This window comes from Seriola lalandi, unplaced genomic scaffold (genome assembly GCF_002814215.2).
Source record: "Seriola lalandi dorsalis isolate HSWRI2012SDOR001 ecotype SW California unplaced genomic scaffold, Sedor1 jcf7180002054517, whole genome shotgun sequence".
In the NCBI taxonomy this organism is placed as follows: domain Eukaryota; kingdom Metazoa; phylum Chordata; class Actinopteri; order Carangiformes; family Carangidae; genus Seriola; species Seriola lalandi.
In genome coordinates, this window is record NW_019525070.1 from 1329690 (window position 1) to 1351446 (window position 21757).

The following is a 21757-nucleotide window of genomic DNA, read 5'->3' on the forward strand; positions in this document are numbered from 1 at the left end:
CCAAAGTTCAGAGAGAGGCCACCCTGTGTGATTCAAGCCTATTTATAAATGACCACAATACAGCACTGAAAGGGGACACAGTGGCCTTGTGTGGCAGCAGTGGGTGAATGGGTCAGATGACAGGTTTGGCAAATAGCTACACAGTCATAGAGAGCTACAGTAGCACACTTACTGTATCAGCTCATTTGAAGGCCACTTCACTGGCCAGGAAAGCCATTGTCGGACTCAGCCCTCAGTTGCCCACGTGCTGTTTCTAAACACAAGCAGAGGGTCATGGGGAGAAAGTGATACTCATATGTCTGAATCAGGAAGATGTGATTGTGTGAAGAACTGCAGTGGGATGATTAAAACCTTAGCATGAATAACACTGGGTAGAGCCGAATGTGAAGCAGAAAAGCCAAAGATATCTGTGTGCACAGATACGTTAAGGTACTCTACCATTATCTACATAAACAAGCAGGTTTAATGATCTTCCTGGAGATCTGATCTTCTGGATGAGTGATTATAAAAAACTGAACATAACATAATGAGAAATTTACCATCTTTTTATCAGCAGATGGTAACTAATTAATATGATTTGGGGAATTGATATTATGATTTGATATTATCATCCTGAATTGTAAATGAAAATAAGACCACAGTGAAAATACAATTAAATATTTAAAATGGACTTTAAATGCCTTAATATTAGTGTATGGTAAGCTAACTCTCATAAAATGATTCTACATTCCCTTCATATTCCATGATGGACTTGTAATGTGCCTGGGGTAGTGATTTTATTGCATCCCTCTAAAATTCATAATATTTTTCACAAGGCAGTTGCAGTATTTAAAGTATAAATGAAATGAGTCATATATTTCCTCTCCTTCACAGCCTGTTTAATCATCTGGTTTCAGCTCCTTCTTGACGCTGTCTGTGGCAGGGACATCACAGCTTTGTGTTTGGGCTTTTTATTGGTGATGTGCAGTGGGAGGAGAGACAAGAGGAAGAAGAAAGGAGGGGGAGGAGGAGAGACAGCGGCGGCCAGGCAGGCAGGGAGAACGGAGCAGTGTGAGGTGGACAGCCGCGTTCTTCCTCCCCGTGTGGTAGTGATTTCATGTGGAAGTAGGAGAAAGCGATTGAGAAAAGCAGCCAACCGGTCCTCTGAAACGGAATTTATTTATTGTCTCCCCGCAGAATGTGCACCCCGTGTTGTATCTCGCAGGTGAGGAACGATTGTCCGACTAACTGCTTGTTGTTGTTGTTGTTGTTGAACGGTTGACGGTTGATGAACGTTACAGTGGAACGTTACGTTAAGTCGAGCGTCGACTGTTTCAGTGTTGTTTAGTGTTTGTATCAGTATCTGTGGCCACTCACCGCCAGCTAACCCGAGTCAGCGAATTTTTTGTGTGTTCTGGGGGTTTCCGACCCCATTGTCTGCCACCGCAATTTATTAACTGTATGGGGGGAAAAACATCACTATTTTGTCAGGGAACCGATTGAATAACTTCACTGTAGCGGTGTTAAAGCCGTTGGAAGACAAAGAAAGACGAGGCAAAGCAACTAGCTAAAACATCAGCCACCGACCGGCGGGTAGCCAACAGTACCTGCTATCAAAAGTACCGTCATGTTTGAATGTCTGTAGACATGTAAGATATGGAAACTGAAACACTGTGTCGTGACAGTCCTCACACTTGTCTGCCTAAAGTCGGTGTGACAAATGTATATTCGTTGTGGTTTTCTTGTTTTCTTTACAATAATGCACAGTTGTCCTTTTCCAACCACCAAAGAACATCTTGCTCCCCAACTCAAAAACTTCAGTCCAATCCGATCTCTAGCCACCACTTCTAGTATAACACCCTAAATGTCTGAAGTAGCTATGGTCAATTAGTTATTATACTTTAAAGTTGAAGAATTACTTGTAAAAGGCAGACAGTTCGTGGCTCACTTAAAGATTAAGTACATTATATGTTTTTGTTTGTGTACGTTATCAAGTTGCACAATACTTTTAAAGGCAGGCAGCTCCTGTCTTGGATGGAAATATACATTATATACCCAATGAAGGGAATGAATGGTGACAGCTTTTGTTTCTGATGTTTTTGTTTAAAAAGTAATATTTTGTAATTGCAGAATTATCTATTAGAAAACCAAATTAGTTTTCTACTCCTATATAATGTCATGGCTTATAGTAGAACTAAAAACAGTTGGTGGCTTAATCATGTGTTGTTGAGAAATGAACCCACGACAATTTAGATGGATTATCACTGAGGTCATCAAGCAGAAATGCTTAAAATGCGAATTATTTCTTTGTGTTGTGAATTCCTTTGTGTTTTGAACCCTTGGTTTGAGAATTGTTTGAAAAGATCAATTTGGACTTTAGAAATATATGACTATTTATTACTATTTTATAGATTGAAGGATTCATCAGCAAATGAATCAATAATGAAAATGATGGTGGTTACATTGTTTGTGTTTCAAAATTATTCGATATGTGAAGTCATAGAATTACTCTGAAACGATAGGCAGCTAGTCCTGTTAGTTAGAGAGGATTTTCTTCAGTGTTGAGTGTGTTTTTTTTTTTTTTTACTAAGATTGTTTTTGACCACATGATAACCACTGCTGGGCTGCTCTGCTTATGAATTTAATTACTTCCTCATCCCTCATAAGGAGAGCTCACTCTCCTGTTCTTTATAAAGACAGGAAAAGATTAAGAGAAAATAAGGGCAAAAAATAAGATCAGTTTTGTCTTGGTGTGCTAAACACCCCATTTAGTTTTGTCACCATCTTTATTTAAGTGTATAGTTATAATTAACTTTTTTTTGCATGTGCATATGTGTCCCTCTTGAGGTTTAGAGGGGCCCAAATTGATGTGTGGTCAGTTAATTTCTTCCTTGGCTTGGAAGTGGAAATTAAGGGAGGATGGGTGTTGTTTGGGTTAGATCTGGAGAGAGTACCAGACGTGGTGTGGGAGCAGCTCTCTTGTAATTTCTCAGTGGGGCCAGGGATATATGTTGCGGTGAGATAGGGGGTAGGCTTTAGCTCAGTGTTGAGTGTTGTCCAAAGCGCTGCAAGCATTGGCTGTGAGTGTGGGACAGGACTGAAACCATGTGGGTGTCTGTAAGCAGCACAGCAATGGCACAGGCAACTTTGGCAGGGTACATGAGTCAGGAGGAGCTAGAGGCTAAGAGGCTGTCATTCAGTAAGCATCCTTCCTGATGAAGTATCCTTGAGTAAGACATCAAGCACTGACTCTACACCCTAGCCTCCGTGAATGTGCAAGGAAAAAGAGAATTTTAATGTTGCAAAACTCTTCTCTAAACATTTTTGGCTGTCATGCTTTTATCAGGCTTGTGCAAGATAACCACAAAAGTTTGTTGAGAAATGAGGATTGGTGGGCAGTGTATCATTATTTCTTAATTTTTTTTGTAATTTATTACTGCATGTATACTGCATGTAAAAATTTATTTATCACTACTGTTGCATTTCTTGTAATCAAATTTCTGAGATTCTAAAGAATGCCAGCTGACATATACATATACAAAGAAAAATTGTGAAATCCTGATTCATCACTAAATGTTCAGCTCAGCACACTCAGGCAAACACAGCTGTCACCATCTGACGGCAGTTTGACTGCTTGTTGCCGAGGTCACGGCACAGCGGCTATAATATCACAGTGAGGCAGGTGATCTTATAAACAGGTGTTGATGAGCTTTAAAACCGCCTGACTTGTAAAACTATAGCCTAAGTGAATACAGCCATTAAACATCTGTAGCTGTCTCCACCAGGATAAATTTCGGTTTCGGTCATGTGTCCATGTGAGACATGTCTGCTATTTCCAGCTTCCTCTCAGGAATTTTGCTGTGGTCAGCAGCAGCAGCAGGAGTGTTTTTTCCCACAGGGACATCATTGGCCAATCTTCCATCTCTTTTGTCTCCCTTTGAACTGTTGTACAGCGGCGATAATGTCTCCCTCAACCTTCTCTTCTTCACATCTTCCCGTATCTTGTCTCTATAATTTAAGGTTGAAAATGCTGATGCAACCGTGTGAAATGCGAGCTAACTCTTTGAGTGGTGCCTTTACTATCAGTTGATGCACAGTAAAGCTGTGGCTGGTAATGCTGTGATATTGTGTGAAGTTCTGTATGACTGAACTCTCACTCAAGTAAACAATGCACTGTGAAGTGAAAGAGGCCTCAGGGTAAACACCATACCTGTTGATCTCAGACTGCCCTGTATTTTGACTATCTTCACATTCTTGTTTGGTCTGTTTCCTTTGGTTGTTTTTGTGACACTCATTGTCTGGACAGGATTGTTTCATTTCTGCCTTTTGTGTTTCAGCTCTGGACTGTACCTCAGTTCCTTTTTGTCTGTTGTTTCCATTTTCTCTTTTCCCTTCAGTGGACCAAGGTCTCTCTCTGTTGGTTGTAGCTAGGGGCTATATTTGCCAAGAGAGAAGCAAAGACCTCCCTTTGTGTTGTGGAAACAGAGCAGTGATACATTTTTGGTGTGTGTATACAGCTGCCTAGCTAAATAGACAATAGAGGAGCTGTCACTCACAGTATAAGGTGAAATTGAAGTAAGCCTTGGTCTGGAGCTTGGGCCAACTTTACTTGTGTGTGAGAAATATACTTCCTTGTATCTTACTGTTCTAACGTTTTTGTTTTGCCTTTCCCTCTTTTTTTCATGTTTTCCGTCTGCTGGTTTCTCCTCACTACGTTCAACACAAAGCATTGTTGTAATTTGAGATAAGAGGGTGTGTCCTCAGTTTCGTCTGAGCTGTTTGTCGTGATTCGTCGTGGTCAACTTTATGCAGCGGGCACTGCCATTTAGCTCTAACGAACAGGAAGTTCCCTTAGGTTGAAAGCAGCCAGCTACAGAATACCATACAGAGGAAAAGCAGAATGTACTTAAGTAAAGTAGGGCAGGGAATAAAGATAAATGCATAAGACACCATGAATGAATGAGCAACCACACTGATGAGTTTGAATCAACCTGATGTTTATACTCCCACTAATGCAGTCACTGAAATTTTTATGCCACTGTCTTCCCTTGAAGTTGTTTTGACAGTGCTCATCTCAGTTGTGAGTCATGTCTGTCTGTGCTGCCATATTTTTCCCACTAAAAACTGTTTGCTCTTGGATGTATGTTTGGTGTTTTTTTTGTTTTTTTTTCCACTACTGATAAACATAAAGTCAACATCTTATATCAGCTGATGAAAGTTTTTCCCTCTGTTTAAACCTTGGGAGGGAAATCTATGTCAGCCACAGCAGGAACACATTGTTTCTGTAGCCTGGTGCCAAATGCTGCTGTCACAAGTGCCAATTGTACCAGTCGTATTCATTTATTTATTTTTAGGTTTTTCTTAAGGTATTCCATCCATATCTTTTTGGATGATAATGTCCTCGCTTCCCAACCTGTGATGTTTTGTTGACACATCTGCTTGGTTGGAGGAAAAAACCCTTAACTGGCTCTCTATCTGTCTACCCCCTCCCTGATTCTCCTTTGCTGTGCTTACTGCAATGTAGTGAGTGACATATTTTTGCGAATGGTCTGTTGCGTAAGTAGTTGTGTCTGTGTGGGTACATGCTAGTGGTGTTTACCCCTGTGTGTTTGATTCAGTTTCCTGTTTCGTACAAGCACTTTGATTCTTCTCATCGGTGCTGCTTTGAGGATAATAAGGCGGTAGAGAATGGAGGAGGGAAAAACATGGTAATTATCATCAATGCTCACAGTCATAGTCACAGATGTGGCTTTAGGATTGTTTACATAAAGGACTGCATCACATTTGTTGATTAAGCATCCCGCTGTAGGTCAGAGACCTTGCTGAACAAGCCAAGGTCATACAGACTAATTCTGTCTCTGCAACTACTTGCTTTATTTTGAATAGCATTTTTATTCATTTCCTGAGGGTATTCTATGTGCTTTGTCCTGTCCACCCTGTGTGTGCGTGTGTTTGTGTTTGCTTGTGTGTGTGTGTGTGTGTGTGTGTGTGTGTGTGTGTGTGTGTGTGTGTGTGTGTGTGTGTGTGTGTGCACTTTGAGCAATATCGTCTTTCTTCTGACCCCTAGAACAGCTGGAAAGTAGTGGAGCATTGGGGTGTGAGTGATTTAGGGTAAAGGGCAGCTGATGATAACAAAGAAAGGGTGAAAAGGAGAACATAAGAGGAAGAAAGACAAGAGACGACAACAATAAGTCTCCAAGTAACAGGGTGGGGGAGGATGGAGGAAATGAGATGAAGAGAGTGAAACAGAGCTTCAGGCTGAGTGAGGAAGAGCTGAGTCTTTGTCTCTTGAGAGTCTCAGTCACAGTGCAGTGAGTGTTGGTGGAGGCTTGTGAAAGTCTGCTTAATTTAACTATAGGCCGGGGCATACCTCGCTTTTGAATAGTTCCCTGGCATGCAATAGAACGGGATGATGATCTTTGGGACGGGTGGCTACAGCAGTATTACAAGCTAGTGGGGGGTTGCTGTTGATATTGAAGTAGGGGTGTACGCTGCAGGCATGCCGACCACCTGCTGACATGCTGGTGGGGCAGGCGGGCAGTGGAGGAGGGGGCTTGGTGGATGGCCCATGAAGTGGGTAGGGTCAGAGTTCGTTACCATGGATATTCTTTTTGTATCCGTGTGTGGTGGAATTCCACAAGACAATTTTCCTCTCCTGACTCCCCCTCCCTCTGTCAGTTCTGCAGAGTTCGCTGTTGGGCCCCCTCACTGTGTGCAGTCTGCTGGTGAAACACCCCCTAACTAATGAAATCTAAACATCCTCACAGCTTAAATCGTCCTGTTTTTCCCTGCTTACTTTCGGTCTGTTGTGGTTAATTAATCGGCCATTGAGAGAGACATGTGGTTGCAGCAGAGACAAAGGAAACGGCTTATCCTGTTAAGCTGTGTGTGGTGCAATAGAGCACAGGGGCCACATTAATCAAACTTGGTTTAGATTCAAGGCTAGAAGTCTGTGTGTGCAGAAATATGTAGCCTTGGAGGCAGAATGTCAAAGCTTTTAATGCTCACTCTTCCAGGGTATCTCAAGCATTGGTAAATTGTGTGCACGTGTATGAGCTTGATCCCTACTCCTCCAATTATCTGTGAATGAAAATTGAAACATTCATGTTGGATCCTGATTGGGAATAAACTGGTCTCATTCTGTGTTTGATCAGGCATCAAAGCATCAAAGAAGTCTTTGTGTTTGCTGCCCACAAATGTTACCCAGATAGCACGAGGAGGTCAAATTCATAATTTGACCTATTTTACTGCTGTTCTTATTTTTGCATTACAATGTGGGTAAAGGAATAACATGTGAACCATACGCTGATCATGAACACATGAACACTGAGAAGGAACTCTTTCAAAAAAGTCACAACATTAAAACCAGTTGCCTGTGTCAATGCCGAGGTTGATCAGTGTATGTGTTGACCTTTTTGCTCATGCTTGAATAAAGTGTGGGAAGGGATTCGCTGTTCGTCTCAAGGACACTATAGCAAGACTGATGCAATACTGTTGCAAGGGCTTGAAGCCAGATTTTCAGACGAAGGGTCCCTTTCTTAGTATGGTTCCCCACTTTGTTGATTTCTCATCCAAAACGTGCAGATACTTGTTTTGTTCTTTATTTATTTAAGGTTTACAATCCTGATTCATAGGTGGTCACAAGATGTGGCAAAAATGATGAGGTTTATAATTCGCTATAAGCAGTCTACCCTCCATGAGATGAGACATAAAAGGTGGAGATGATTGTTGCAGTGTTTTTACTGACTCTTAATAATTCTCACAAATTCCAAAAAATCTTGTAAAAAGAGCAACAGACACAGTGGTGCATTCTCGGCTCCCAGAGAGAATTGAGTGGCAATATTATTGGGTTTGGTTTCACATGTTTAAAGAACTATCAGAACAACACCACACACAGATTGCAGAAAAAAAGCTAGGTTATTAGAATCCATTCCTCAGTTTGAGGCAAAAACAATTAAGTGGGCCACATAGAAAAGACTGGCAGAGAAACCTCCTGGCGGAGAAAGCAGGGAAGGGGAGGCATGCATTTGGACAGGGATGTAGCTTGATCCTGACCATGTGCCTGTGTGGATCCACTAGTCTGCAGCATACCACACATTACTGGCATCTGGAGCGGAACGCAACACATCAGACAATGTTGTACACTGGCTTTACCACATCAGTACACCCAGATCCCGGCTTAGGACACACACTCAGATAAGGGCTAAGATTACTGTTATGACTGAAAGGCAAATTGAATGGATGTTGCCAGTATGCATGACCAGGTTTGGAGAAAAAAAATGTAATGTTGTTAATGATGAGAGCATCTATATACAGTAGGAATTGTCAGGATACATTTGAGCTACAAAGTTGGGCATCTCCAGTTCAAGTGCATCTGGGAACCTTTGTTGCATGTTATTCCCCCTGTAGCTCTGCTCTCATTTCCTGTCTGTTGATACTGTTCCCTAATTTAATACAAACAAAAATGCCAAAAATATAATAAAGAAAACAAAATTGAGTTACAAGGTGCATACAGGAAAATACAGTAAGGAGATACAAAGACAGCTGTGCAAAATACACCCGTAGAAGAATAACTATTTTATCGACATACACTAGTGCAGTACATTTTTTAAAAGTAACATTGTTTGTGACATACACAAGTTGATACCTCCTTTGAAGTAACTGTGGCTTTGAGTCTGGTACAACTTTCGTGAGATGTGTCAGTCCACAGCCATGACACCATCAAATTGATGGGTTCTACCTCTCACTTAATGCTGTAATTACAGTGCGTGAAGAGAGGTTTTCCCTGCCGCGCAGAAAGACTCAAGCCATGGTCACATACCAGCCTTGGTATGTGACCTACAGTAGCACCCTCACACTTGCAAAGTCAGTGTCGCATCCCATAAGGGGAGAACATACAAAGGAAGATGGTGCGTGTAAGCCATCCAGCAGTGGAGCACTAATGCTCCACAGTGTACCACACCTTTCACCATAGCAGTGTGTGTTCTGCAGTCTGAGGGGTAGGAGGCTTACACAAGCAGGGTGGGGTGGCTGGCTACAGAACGTTGTTATACTTTAAGTATAGAGCCTCCTCTTTCCTAAATAGAACACAGGGCCTGTCTTCATGAGACTGTCCTCCTCCTATATGAGGGCTTGTCAAAAGAAACAGAGTAGGCCTCTGTCTGTGTGTGTGTGTGCGTGCGTGTGTGTGTGTGTGTGTGTGTGTGTGTGTGTGTGTGTGTGTGTGTGTCTTTTCAAACAAGAGAGATCACTGTCTGCACTGACCAAGAGTTGCCTCTGAGAAGGAGGGAAAGGGATTTGTCCCATGTGAAAGAAACCATGAATGAGCAAAGAGATAGCCAGGCAGTGTCTTCTATTGCAAAGTTTTCCTCTGTTCAGTAAGTTGCCATAATTTTGTCCTCTGGCTCAGACTTGTGATAAGTAGTTTGTGTTGTAAGATTATGAAGGCTGCAGGAAAGATAAAAATGAACCAGAAGGAATCTGACACTCCCATACATAAAGGTTTGCCAAAATGGCTTCAACCTCTGAACATTCTTTAAGATAGCTGTTGTTAGAAACAAACATAAAAAATACAAAAAATAAAATAAAATACAACAAATACATAAGTAGCATTTTACTACTACGTTTGTATATTCTGTACACAGTGAATGTTTGTCCATCCTGGAAGAGAGAATTTCCCTCTATTCCTCTAAAAGATTCCATTTTTTTTCCTGTAAAAAGTTTTTTTTCTTTCTTCTTTTTTGTGGAGGTTGCCTTGACTGAATCAAGGGTCCTGGTATATAGGGGGGGGGTTGTTATTCAGATTGTGATTTGGCTTTAGAAATAAAATTTGACTTTGTTTGACTCCGGTAGGTCTGTTAAACATTGCGCAATCCCCTGTATAATTTTCAGTGTTTGTGTATCTTGACTCCCAAGCTGTAGGTCAAATCAAATGTCAAACTACCTTTCTGTTGTTTTGGATTATCACTAAAACGACCATATGATTTTTTTTTCCCCCTCTATCTCTATCTCTATATCTATTTTTATTTTTTGTCTACTGCTCTCTTTATCTATATTTTCAATGTTCCAAAACAATTTTGATGTAAATAGTAAATATTTTGAACTTCAGCCAAATGCATGTTGGTCTTATGATACTTGGGAAATTTTCTTTTGCCTCATTTGCTTCCTTCCAGGAAAGTCAAAGTGTAGGCTCAGCAGCTGACAGGAACGGCTGCAAAAAGAGCACTTAAACTCTGGTCCTCCTTTACCCAAGTGCCCCTTAAATGCATTATGTCTGTACCAGATGGCTCATGATGGTGTGGAAAATCATGAATCTGATACAGTAATGTTTTCCTCATCTCTCCCTCTTAATTTTTTCTCTGTGTGCAGCTGGCCTGCTGCTGCGGCTCAGCAGCCTGCTCGTGCTGCTGTAACTGCTGCCCCAAGATCAAACAGTCCACGGGGACCCGATTCATGTACGCCCTCTACTTCCTGTTGGTCACCATCATCTGTGTCATCATGATGTCCCCCACTGTGGAGCAGGAGTTGAGAGACAATGTGAGTACATAAATCACACATTTTAATGTATCTCACCCCCAAAACACACATGCATAGAATACACTCAATCTCAAACAAAACTACCTTTTTTTTTTTAAACAAGATCCTAGATTACACCAACAAAATAGTGTTGTGAGGGAATTTTGCTTCTGAGCTATGTGTCACTGAGTGATTGAGGGTGAAAGGTCAGTCTGAAGGCCCTTGGTCTGCCTAACACTGATACTGACTGATACTGTCTGATACTGTCTGGAGGAGACGCACAGAGACGTCTCCTCCAGACACATCTCTGAGTTCTGCTGATACTGGGGAAGCTACAACAGATAATGCACAACCTTGGATGTCCAGCAACAAGTGGATAGTGGGGCATGCGTAAATCAAGTTCACTAATTTATGGTTAACGAATCAATAGAATGTTCACACCTCCCTCTCTTCCCACTTCTCTTAGATATTATACCAAATATGGAGAGTAGATTATCTATGGCATTCTTTAGAGCTACTTAAAGGAAAGATCAGAGATCCTCGTCAGAATTGAGGTGACATCATGCACATTTGCTTGTATTGATGATTCCTCCGTTCTCCTCGGCCGAGCTCAATAAACATCTTCAGAGTAAGACATCCAGGGCTCCAGTGGTCTTTCCTTCTCTGAAATCCTCAGCCATCGATGATAGGATTTTCTCCCTAACAAGTGTCACTTGATCATGTAAAGCTCCACTCAGTATGTGAGTGTGGGTTTTTAACTGTTTAAATCACAGGTGTATTTAAATATATAATGGAAGAGTTTGTATATGGTTGAAAGTGTTACTCATAAGAAGGTAGGGGGGAAATAACAGCACAGAAAGAAAACTATAGCTCTCATATTTGCTCCATAACAACTTCATTTTCAGTGGAGATTAAGTGGAGTATTTTAGAAGTCTCACTCCTAAGCATCTAAGAAATAAGTGCTTCCATCGCATAGTGATGATATATCAGAAATAAAATCAGGTGAGAGGCCATGATTTCTGGTGTGCAACTGTGTAGGTAGCAGTATGGCTGGTGAAATCTTGGAGTGCTATGGGCTGACACACAGTACAGTTACTGGGCTGATTATTTGGGCGTCAACAGTTGGACAAAGTCTTGCCCAGTTTCTCTTAAGAGCAGGGAGATAGAGTCAGTCAGATGTCAGCTAGTTGTTCGTAACAACATTATTTTAAAAAGATTAGATTTTTACAACTAAAACCTGACCTGCTGTCATCATAGTGAGAGAAAGACCATCACCTCAGGCTAACAATGTTCACTTCTTTTCAGCACTGAGGACTTTGCATGCATTCAGCATATATTGTCTTTCCCATTCATCAGTTCACCTAAATTAGGTTTTTTCATCTGTGTCTTTGCATTTCTTGTGCAAAGTGCAGCATAGGTGAGAACTGAAAATTGATTCCTAATGGATTTTCATGCCTGTTTTTGTATAAAAACAAATGAGAATTTGTGCTGTCTTTGGATTCAAGGAAAGGGATTGCTTGCGACACAGCTCTTATGTCCACTTGTGAAATATTTTGTTAAATATCTTACAGACTGTCAAGGCTAAAAAAAAAATCTTTGTTCGTTCAGAAATAAGTAATGTCTGTATTGCCTAGTCTTTGTAAGTTTTAATAATTTGTTTCGTCTGTTCCTAGCTATTAAGACTTGGTGGTCTAGTTTACTGAATAGAAGAGCGGGAATTGGCTCAGTGGCTCTAGTTACCAAGCCAACAGTAGCCTCAATACTATGACCTTTTCCACTGTTTGACCTACTGCTACGCCTGTACAACCCTAACCCCCCAAGCTTTGATTCACACATTTTAACTACAGTTAAGTACATAAAATGAGGTCTGAGTGTCATTTGACAGAAAAAGTGAAGTGATAGAAATACATACTGACATGGAGCAGAGGGGAAAGGAAGAATCTCCGCACACATTTTGAAATGGATGTTGTCAGTTGAGCCAACTTTAGTGCTCTGCTTTTTGCTATAAATACAGTTAAATTTCAGAGTGTACCAGCATTATCTTGCCAGTGCTAATAGGCAAGATTAAAGATTTATAGAATTGCTACAGGCAAAGCAAACATCCCACTATCTTACCTGGGGATCCCACAAGTATCTACACAGTAGTAAGGTCATTGTCGAAGTGGCAGGAGTTCAGGCTGGCAGCTTTTTGTTTTTTACCGCCCACCCAGCCTCTGAAGTTACAGAAGTTACACAGGAGAGAGCTGCTGCTCTCTTTTTTGATCTGCAGCTTTCATGTTGTTTCTGTTCTCCATGTTACCTCTTTGAATCAGCACGATGCAGGATTATTATCAGACTGACTCTTCCTGTGGTTGTTCGGAATGCTTCAATGGGTGCAGTTAACTACCCCCCTCAATCGGGTGAGTCAGACTGTAGTCATAGTCTGGCATAATGTCGGAGATGAAGTCCTGATACATCGCTTTCTCAACCCTTTGTCTGTGTTTATATTTATAGCTGAATATATATATATATATATATATATATATATACACACATTTGAGAAGTGATGTTTCTGTTTCTAGGTGTCATACAGTATGTGCAGGTGAATACATGTACACTCAAACACTGAGTAAACAGAAAATAATGATGTTACTGGGAAGACTACCTTTGACTGACTGTGTTGCCATGGCAATGACTGCAAGCTTCCTCAACTGAAAGCGTATTTGAAGACAGTGATATTTTTCCACCAATCTTCTTCTGCTGTTTTTTCTTCTGCCTTTCTCTGCCAGTGTCTACAGCACAATATTAAAACGACTCCCCACTGTGTGTCTCCTTGTGAGAGCGGAACCTTGTAAGAGGCCCATCCCGGCACAAAATGGCCTCTGATAGCCCCACGCAAAGCCTGCTGAGTTACACACACATACATACACATATACACACACACTGTCAGTCACACACTGAGCACAGTGGGAAGTCTGAGCTAAGAGAGCAGCCATTGTGCGTATGAGAGTGCTGGTCTTTTCTCAAGAGATTTACAGCAGTCTCAACCAGTCGGCCCCTTTCCCTCTTAATCACAACACCATGGACATGCTAATATGGCCCTCAACATGAGACAAAAGTTCCAAAATGGGCTTTTTACTCTATGTTGTGATCTGGCTCCGGACTGTGCTACACACTGAGGAGATGACAACTCAATCTGCTGGCATGTCACCCATGGTACAACTTTAGGGACCAAAGTACCCTGCCAAAAACCAGTAAAGCAAAGTCAAACCGTGTATTATCTGAAAGTAAAGATCTGTAGCTCTGTTTGAACTGTTGGGAAAAAAACACTTCTGTTTGAAAAACCATTTGACTTTGACTCATATCTCTGCAAGGGGGTGGGGACAGGGGCATCAGTGAAGGGAACAGAAATTTGAGCCTTCAGTCTATGGTTATCAAATTCAGAGACTGTCTCTTCTGATGGCACTGCGCCACTGAAGCACTTCCAATTTTCTGTTGAAGGCCACAGCAAAGGACTTGACTACTTAACCCACTCCATGTTTGCTCTCTTGTTTTTTCTACAGGTCACTGTACTTCAAAATAATTTTTGAAACTTTATGCTAAGACGGATCTCCCGGTCTTTCCGTCTTGCTCGTGCTCCCTCTCCTTTCCCCTCTTCGCAGTCCCTCTGACTTGCTGACAAAAGGCAGTTAATTTATTCATCTATGTCTTTTGTTTGTGTACACTGACAGTTAGTTGTAAGGCCCCTCTAACAGCCTGTAGAGAACGAGGGATGAAAGAGGGCTTCAGGGAGAGAAAGAGGGGTTGTTGTCGCTGCCTGTTCTCTCTTTCTGCTCCTTTAGAGGCGTGACGCTTAGAATAGACACTATTGGGCCCTTTCTCTGAGGCCACGTACTAGACAAAAATAAGCAAAGATGGGGGGGTTTTCTCAACATTATAATGATCTAATTTAAGTATTTTCTGTGTATTACCCTTGTCAATCAGATCCCCTTCTACAGCGAATTGTGTGAGAAACACAGTTTCTGCAAAACTATGGTTGGCTACTCCGCTGTCTACAAAATGTGCTTTGGCATGGCCTGCTTCTTCTTATTCTTCGCTCTCTTCACCATACGAGTCAACAACAGCACGGGCTGCAGGGCGGCCGTACATAATGGGTAAGAAGGCCTTGCATCTTATCTAAAGCAAAACACATTATAAACAAGCTGGTTTTCACTGAGGCTGGTCAATTCAGCATCTAAGAGAATTGAGCAATAAAATATTGAAAGAGTGTGCAAACAGCCTCTGGTTTTAATTGAGCGTCTCTTTGCTGCGCCTCAATCAATGTAACAGATGGTTTCTGAATAGTTCACTGAACATGAGTAAGACATAGAGATAAATATCAGCTATGTTAACCACCAGATCGTATTTTGCCTGAATATTTGTTATACTCCAAACTCTGTATCTGTATAGTCTCACTTCCTAAAACAATCAAAATTCACCTTGAGGCTGAGGCTGTTCTGTCAGGAATAATTGTTTTGAATGTTATTATGCTGATTGATTGTTTGTATAACTGTTAACATTATCACTTTAACTGTCAGGTTCTGGTTGCTGAAGTTTATTGTGCTAGTGGCGTGCTGCGTTGGAGGTTTCTTCCTGCCAGAGGAGAAAACATTTCTGGAAGGTAAAAATGGGGAACTTGACTCTAAAGCTGCAGTATTGTAAACTTTTTTTTAAAATCTGGATGTAATAATATAATTTTTTAATTAGCATACCATTGATATATTCATCTCTGTGGTCACGAATCAAAAACTAGGAGACACAGCAATTAATAAAAAAGAAATAAAAAAAAAAGTGGATGTAACAAAAGACACAATTAATGTCCCACATCATCTGACCCAAATAAAATAACCCTGTTGATTTGTCCTTAGTTGGACTCTCACAGCTTGAGAGTGCTACTTACAGTAGATACTGTATAAGCTGTCGTGCTGGTCTTGTCATCACTCAAACAATTTCTCCGTCTTTCTCTCTCTCTCTTTCTCTCTCCGTTCAATGCTACAGTGTGGCGCTACATAGGAGCCTTTGGTGGGTTCCTTTTCCTGCTGATCCAGCTCATGTTGTTGGTGGAGTTTGCACACAGATGGAACACAAACTGGTGAGAACAACATGTCTCTCTGCTCCTGTCTCTTTCGTCTCCCACTTATATTAAGTCTAGCTCATGTGAGCATGGACACCCTGTAAATGAGATCAATGCTGTGATTTTTATTTGTTCTTGAGAAACTCAGAGGGTTGGATGTATTCTTCTGTGGGGTTATTTGGATGAAAAGAGTATAGAAAGGAAGTCATGCAGCTTTGTGTTTTGTGGGTGGAGGGGAAACCTGGCAGCAGGCCCTCCTTTGGAGATTCACAGGATGCATATGGTTTAGGAGTGTGCACTTGGTTTCCCATTTCTCTAACACACACACCACATTACCACAGCAGATTGTTTAAAAAACTTTAAATTGTTTGGTCACCGGTGCAGTAAACTTGAACCTCTCAATATGTATTGCTATATATACTTACACTATTTAGTAAAACCTTAAATTTCCAGACCAAGTAAAGTGGATGTGAAAGCACTTAAGTAGCTATAAACCTGTCTTCTTGTCTCCGCAGGGGGCAGGAATAACCCACCAAACATAACTCTTTGTCTTTCTTTGAATCTTTCCTTAGGTTGATCTTCCCTATGTCTGTTTTCTTTGCTTTTTTCCCCTGTTCAATTGATCTTTTTTACTTATATAATTTGCTTTACCCTTCTTCATGTTGTGTTTTGCCTTCTGCTTTCTCTCTCTCTCTCTCTCTCTCTCTCCCTCTTTATTTCAATCTGCAGGAGTTCAGGAGTAAAATATAACCGGGCGTGGTATGCTGCTCTGGCCTTTGTGACCCTGGTGCTGTTCAGTGTTGCAGTAGGAGCTGTGGTCTTCATGGCTGTATACTACACCCACCCTGAGGCCTGTTTACTGAACAAAATCTTCCTGGGAATCAATGGCAGCCTCTGCCTCATCATCTCAATGCTGGCCATCTCCCCATGCATACAGAAACGTGAGAAACCTGCACTCATAAGCACATTATCTCTTTTGAGTGTGTAATGCAAGTAAGAATACAAGTATTTGCATTACAGGTGTTGTTCATGGAAAGCCTCTTGGTTTATCACAGAGAGAAATTTATAAAAGGCAACAAATTTGAGACACAATAATCAAACATAGTATAATGATAAGTAAGACTTTCGGCTCGTAAATATATCCGCAACAACTCAGGAATCTCCGTCAGTAATGCCAGTGACATTAAAATGTTGTATTCACCTTTGTGTCCCTGCAGTGCAACCCACATCAGGCCTGTTGCAGCCAGCAGTCATCAGTGTGTACGTCATGTATCTCACCTTCTCAGCCTTCTCCAGCAAACCAAAAGAAAGTGAGTATGAAGTGTCACTGCCATTGTTTATGTTGGGTTAGGCTTATTAATGCTACAGCATTATGATACCATGTAAAACACAATGCTGTGACACAGTGTTATGCTTAGGAATGGGACACTTGTCAATGTAAATGAATATTGTGAATAAAATACATTTTAGATTTTATTACCTTAAACATTGCAACTATCAGTCATAACATAAAGGATGAAGCCTCTCAAACTGCACACACTGTAGAGTGGACCCATTTAAGTAGACATTTTATCGTTTCAGGAGTGTGTTTTTAAATTGATGTTACGTTGACGTTAAAGTGACATTTTCTTTGAAGTGACCTGCTTTTTTAATAATGTTTTAAGATTATCATTTATTTCGGTAATATTGAGTAGAAGACAATAATAATAATAATGGTTTTACAGTTTTTTAAAGTGCAGCTTGGCAGATGGGGGGAACAAAACTGCAAAACAGTGTGCTTACTCAAATTTTAACAGATATGACAGTGGACATTCATAAGTGGTGAGGTTAAAAATAAAGAATAATAAAAGAGACTTACAAAAAAATAAACATACATTCAAGAATAAGAAACAAACCAAACGCAAGTGAATGAGACCTTTCTAAGACATTTGAGATCTCTATAGAGATTGCTTCAGAGGAAGTTGTGATTCTCAAAACAAGTGAGTCTGTAAACGGAAATGGTTTTGTAGATCTCCATTGCTATAGCTCTCCTGATTCTGCAGTAGCAGATAGATCATTTTTGTGCAGAGATACCTGTGAAAAGTTACTATTATTATCAATATTTAATATTAGCACTTGCCTCCTATGTAGCACTCAAGTATACTACATACTATGATTAAGGCTTTTGGTGCTTTTGTAATTCCTTATAATACTCCCTCTTCTTCCTCCTTACCTCATCCATCTCTGTCTGCACATTCTTTCTCTCTAGTTCTGGAGAGAGATGGTGTGAACACAACCGTGTGTGTGTTCCCCTTCAACTCTGGGACGGAGAGCGACAAGAAGATTGTCACCGCTGTGGGAACCATTATCCTGTTTGGCTGTGTCCTTTACTCTTGGTAAGAGACACACACACACAAAAACACACACACACACACACACACACACACACACAACTCTTGCTTCTCCTTTTTCCTCATCTCAGTCTACATATACAAACCAATTTTCCCTGCAATATATCTCTGTTTAGTGTTATATCATTGAATTTATAGAGTGGGGAGATTATGCAAAGGCTAAAATCCCAACCCATTAACTGCAGTTCTGTTCTAGGCCATGTGGAATAAAAGTAATGTATTTTATGGCAGGCTGTAGCGACAGAGACAGGGTAGTTTTGATTGGCTGTGACTTCAGAGAGACAGTGTATGATTGGCTGTCTCTGACCTAAGGGGGTGAGAGACAAGAACCATGCCTTTTTGCATTTGTTCACATGTGTTTCCCATTAAGTGGAGGCATCATGTCTCTTGTGGTTGTTCCTTGAAGGAGAGGGAACTGCAAATTATTGGAAAAATACATAGTGACGGAATTACAACCTTTCTCTCTCTCCATCTGTCTTTATATTTCTTTCTCTATTTCTCTTTTTCCCCGCTCCCTCTAGCTTGACGTCCACCACCAGGCGAAGCTCTGCAGCGCTCAGGGTGTGTAGGAACAGTGAGCCAGAGACTGAGGTAAAAGCACAAATATTCAGATCACACTGAGTGTGTGAGTTAATGAAATATGCAGACTGGTTTAACAGATAAACTTGAATATCCCACTGACCAGGCACTGCCAATTAGACGTCCTTATCAAATGAAACAGAGACCCAAGAGACATAAAGTCTGTGTGTCTATTTGTGTATGTCTTTCAAATGTTTAATTCAAGCTTGGTGGTAACCTCTATGTTTCCTTTACCTTACAGAGAGCTCGTTGCTGTTTCTGTTTTGGAGATGACACAGGTGAGGAAAGTCAAATCATTCCCCCCTTCACCAACGCATCTTTATTTATCCCCCTCGCCTCTCCAGCCTGTTCAGTGTGTATGCATATGTCCCCAGCCGTAGTGTTTGCACACAGAGGGGCTATGCTCATTGCTATTCCTCAGCCAGATTGAGGATGGTGAGAAAGTATTGGTCAGCAAACACAGATGATGTCACTGTTACTAGGAGGTTAGTATGACACAGTGAAGCAGGCCCAGTGAGGAGATGGGATTGTGGGTAGGCTCACACCGCCACCTGCTGGAAATAAAACATAACGAAACAATTATAACCATAAGAAAAACAACACCACTTATATGATACATATTTATTTCTCTTAGCAATTAAATCAGTAAATGTGAATTGATTGAATGAAATTAATCAGCCCAGAATGGCATTGGACTATATATCATATCTTTCCTGTGTTACAAGCATTTCACGCATTAAATGAGTCACTGACCCATATTCTCTTGCATGATTTAACGTCTACTTTTCAGATGACTATGACGAGGAGAAGACTGGTGGGGGGCAGAATGTTGTGTATGATGAGAAAGAGGGAACTATTTATAGCTACTCCTACTTCCACTTTGTCTTCTTCCTGGGCTCCCTTTATGTCATGATGACCGTCACCAACTGGTTTCAGTAAGTGATACTAACTGTGACACACTGTCTGAATGTGCTGTGATTGCGTGTTTATGTGTACACAGTATTCCAGTTATGGACAGTAGGTAATAGGCAGTCGATCAGTTACCCCGGAACTAAATTTAGACACTGGTTCCTACAGTCGAAACGTGCCTTTTGTCACCTTAACATATACAAAATAATCAGGTTAATAATCAATAATCAGGTATGCCTATTGGTACAGGTGGTCAGTGGTGTCTTAGTTGGATTACAATGGCACTGTTGTTTAATGGTGTTAAAATTAGAAATCAGTCCCACTGTTTGTCTTCGTGCACTTCTCTCACTGTGTGCTTCTTTTGCAGTTACGATGACCATAAGATTGAGAAGCTGTTGGAGGGGAGCTGGTCAGTGTTCTGGATCAAGATGGCCTCCTGCTGGGTCTGTCTCATCTTCTACTTCTGGACCCTCATTGCTCCTATGGTCTGCCCAAAGCGTTTTGAGGCCTAGGATGCACATCACTTCACTAGGATCAGGCTGCTCTGATTCTTGGGATGTGGGCAGGCAGAAGCTGGCACGCTGAGCCAAGGGACCACCACAACCCCCCCTTTACATTGAAACACAACCCGACACTACACTCAGCGTTGGAAATGGAGGATTATCTGTTGCCTTTTGTTTTATATGCTAGTGTTTGTTTTACATTTTTTGACAATGTTAAATGTTAATACCTTGATGGTAACTTTTTTTTTTTATTCTTTACTACCACTGATTCCTGGAGTTTTGTATGACTTACAGGTGTGGAATTACAGAGAGAATCATGGGAGGTGAATTACATTGTGAAGCATCCAATCCCTGTAGATTCACTGGTAATGTCAGACTTGAAAGTGTATTTTGTAAATGTTTCCTTTGTGTGTCAGTTTTTCTTGGATTCTCGCTTTTACTCTCAGTCAGGCATTTCAGTTCTGTACAGTTGGACCATAAAGTTGTAGCAAAGTTTTAGGACAAATCTATTTCAAGTTAAGAGATGTTACAAGAGAACCTGTATTTATTCAAGTGTGTCTTAAGAAAATGAAAGAAGGAATGTGGTGCCAATTGAATTAGATTTGGCCCTGACTCTTAAACACTTAAAAACTCATCTCTCAGGCTCACATGTAAGCTGTATATGATTATGCTTTGTTATATTGTCCCCTTTTTGTAGAAGTTTTCTATGCAAAGGAGCAAGCTCTTTTCAATATTAGATATCACAGTGTTGTGAAGTGTCCATACAGATCACAAGGATAAAGTTTCAGATTTTATTAATGTCAGTGCTCCCTTTGAGCCACTTCTTTTCTTAGTAAAATCCATATCATACAAACAATATTTCGAGTCATTGGTGTACGGGGCAGTGCTCTTCAAATCAACCTGCCTTACGTTAGAGTGGAAATTGGTCTCTGGAAGAGCTCAGTGACACAGATGAGGAATGTTTGCCAAAGGTAGATGTCAGAAAACAACAATCTTCTCTATCAGATTGTTTGGTCTGTTACAGAAAAAAATATAACGTAGATCATTATGTATTTGCATGCACACACAGACACTCAAGCTGTTTACCTGTTTTCTGTACAGTCATAAAGGCTTTTTGCCTTGTCTTTGTTACAGTCAGCTCATAATGATGGTCAGAATAAGGTCACGTGAGTGCTTTTATTAGTACGTTTTTCAACACTGGATGTTGAGTTTAATGCCGAATTCAAATTCAGACAAAGACCTTCACCTGTATGTTACCTATGAAACTGATTGATTTTTTTAATATTGTATACAGATACAATATATTGCACATTGTCATCTGCAAGTCCTTTTATGTTTCTCACTCATCAATATACCAGTATGTTGTTTTGTCTAAATGTATTCCTAACATGTTTTATAACACCTGACGTGTACATTTTGGCTAAAGTTCTGTGATCTGTGGAAATCTTTTTATTTGGCTTATGCTTTATATACCTGCAATCTGTCATGTGACTTATCTTTTTTTTTTTTTTTTAAATAGTTCTGCATTTGAATTATTGGCATGAATGTAGAAATTAAATGGTGCTCAGCAGCTTTGACATCAAGCGACTAAACTGAAAATTAGGCAACAGGACCCACCGTGAAGGCTGTGTGAAGCCACAACCTTCAGAAACACTTTTTGACCAAGTTGTATGTTTGAAATCTGGAGATGTGGGTGCCAAGCAGTTCACACTGTTGGCACTTCCAATAAACCATCCATTGAACGCCATGTGGTGTCTTTATTTGCTAATGTAGTTTTCCTTCATACTGAT

The 21757-nt window shown here is 40.7% G+C and overlaps 1 protein-coding gene across 1 annotated transcript; it reads left to right on the forward strand.

Moving 5' to 3' along the window:
- The first annotated feature begins 1008 nt into the window (after positions 1–1008).
- On the forward strand, positions 1009–21714 carry serinc5 (serine incorporator 5). The gene is made up of 12 exons (XM_023413555.2): positions 1009–1204; positions 10348–10515; positions 14458–14627; positions 15051–15133; positions 15511–15604; positions 16316–16527; positions 16804–16896; positions 17835–17961; positions 18498–18567; positions 18797–18833; positions 19346–19490; positions 19832–21714. Exons 1-12 carry the CDS (start codon positions 1178–1180, stop codon positions 19974–19976), a joined length of 1371 nt encoding a protein of 456 aa, XP_023269323.1. The 5' UTR covers positions 1009–1177; the 3' UTR covers positions 19977–21714.
- Positions 21715–21757: the final 43 nt, after the last annotated feature.

Coding starts and splice junctions, on each gene's coding strand:
- serinc5 (XM_023413555.2), top strand. CDS start 1,178: ATGTGCACCCCGTGTTGTATCTCGCAG. Junction 1,205..10,347: donor CCCCGTGTTGTATCTCGCAG/GTGAGGAACGAT, acceptor CTCTGTGTGCAG/CTGGCCTGCTGCTGCGGCTC. Junction 17,962..18,497: donor GGCTGTGTCCTTTACTCTTG/GTAAGAGACACA, acceptor CGCTCCCTCTAG/CTTGACGTCCACCACCAGGC.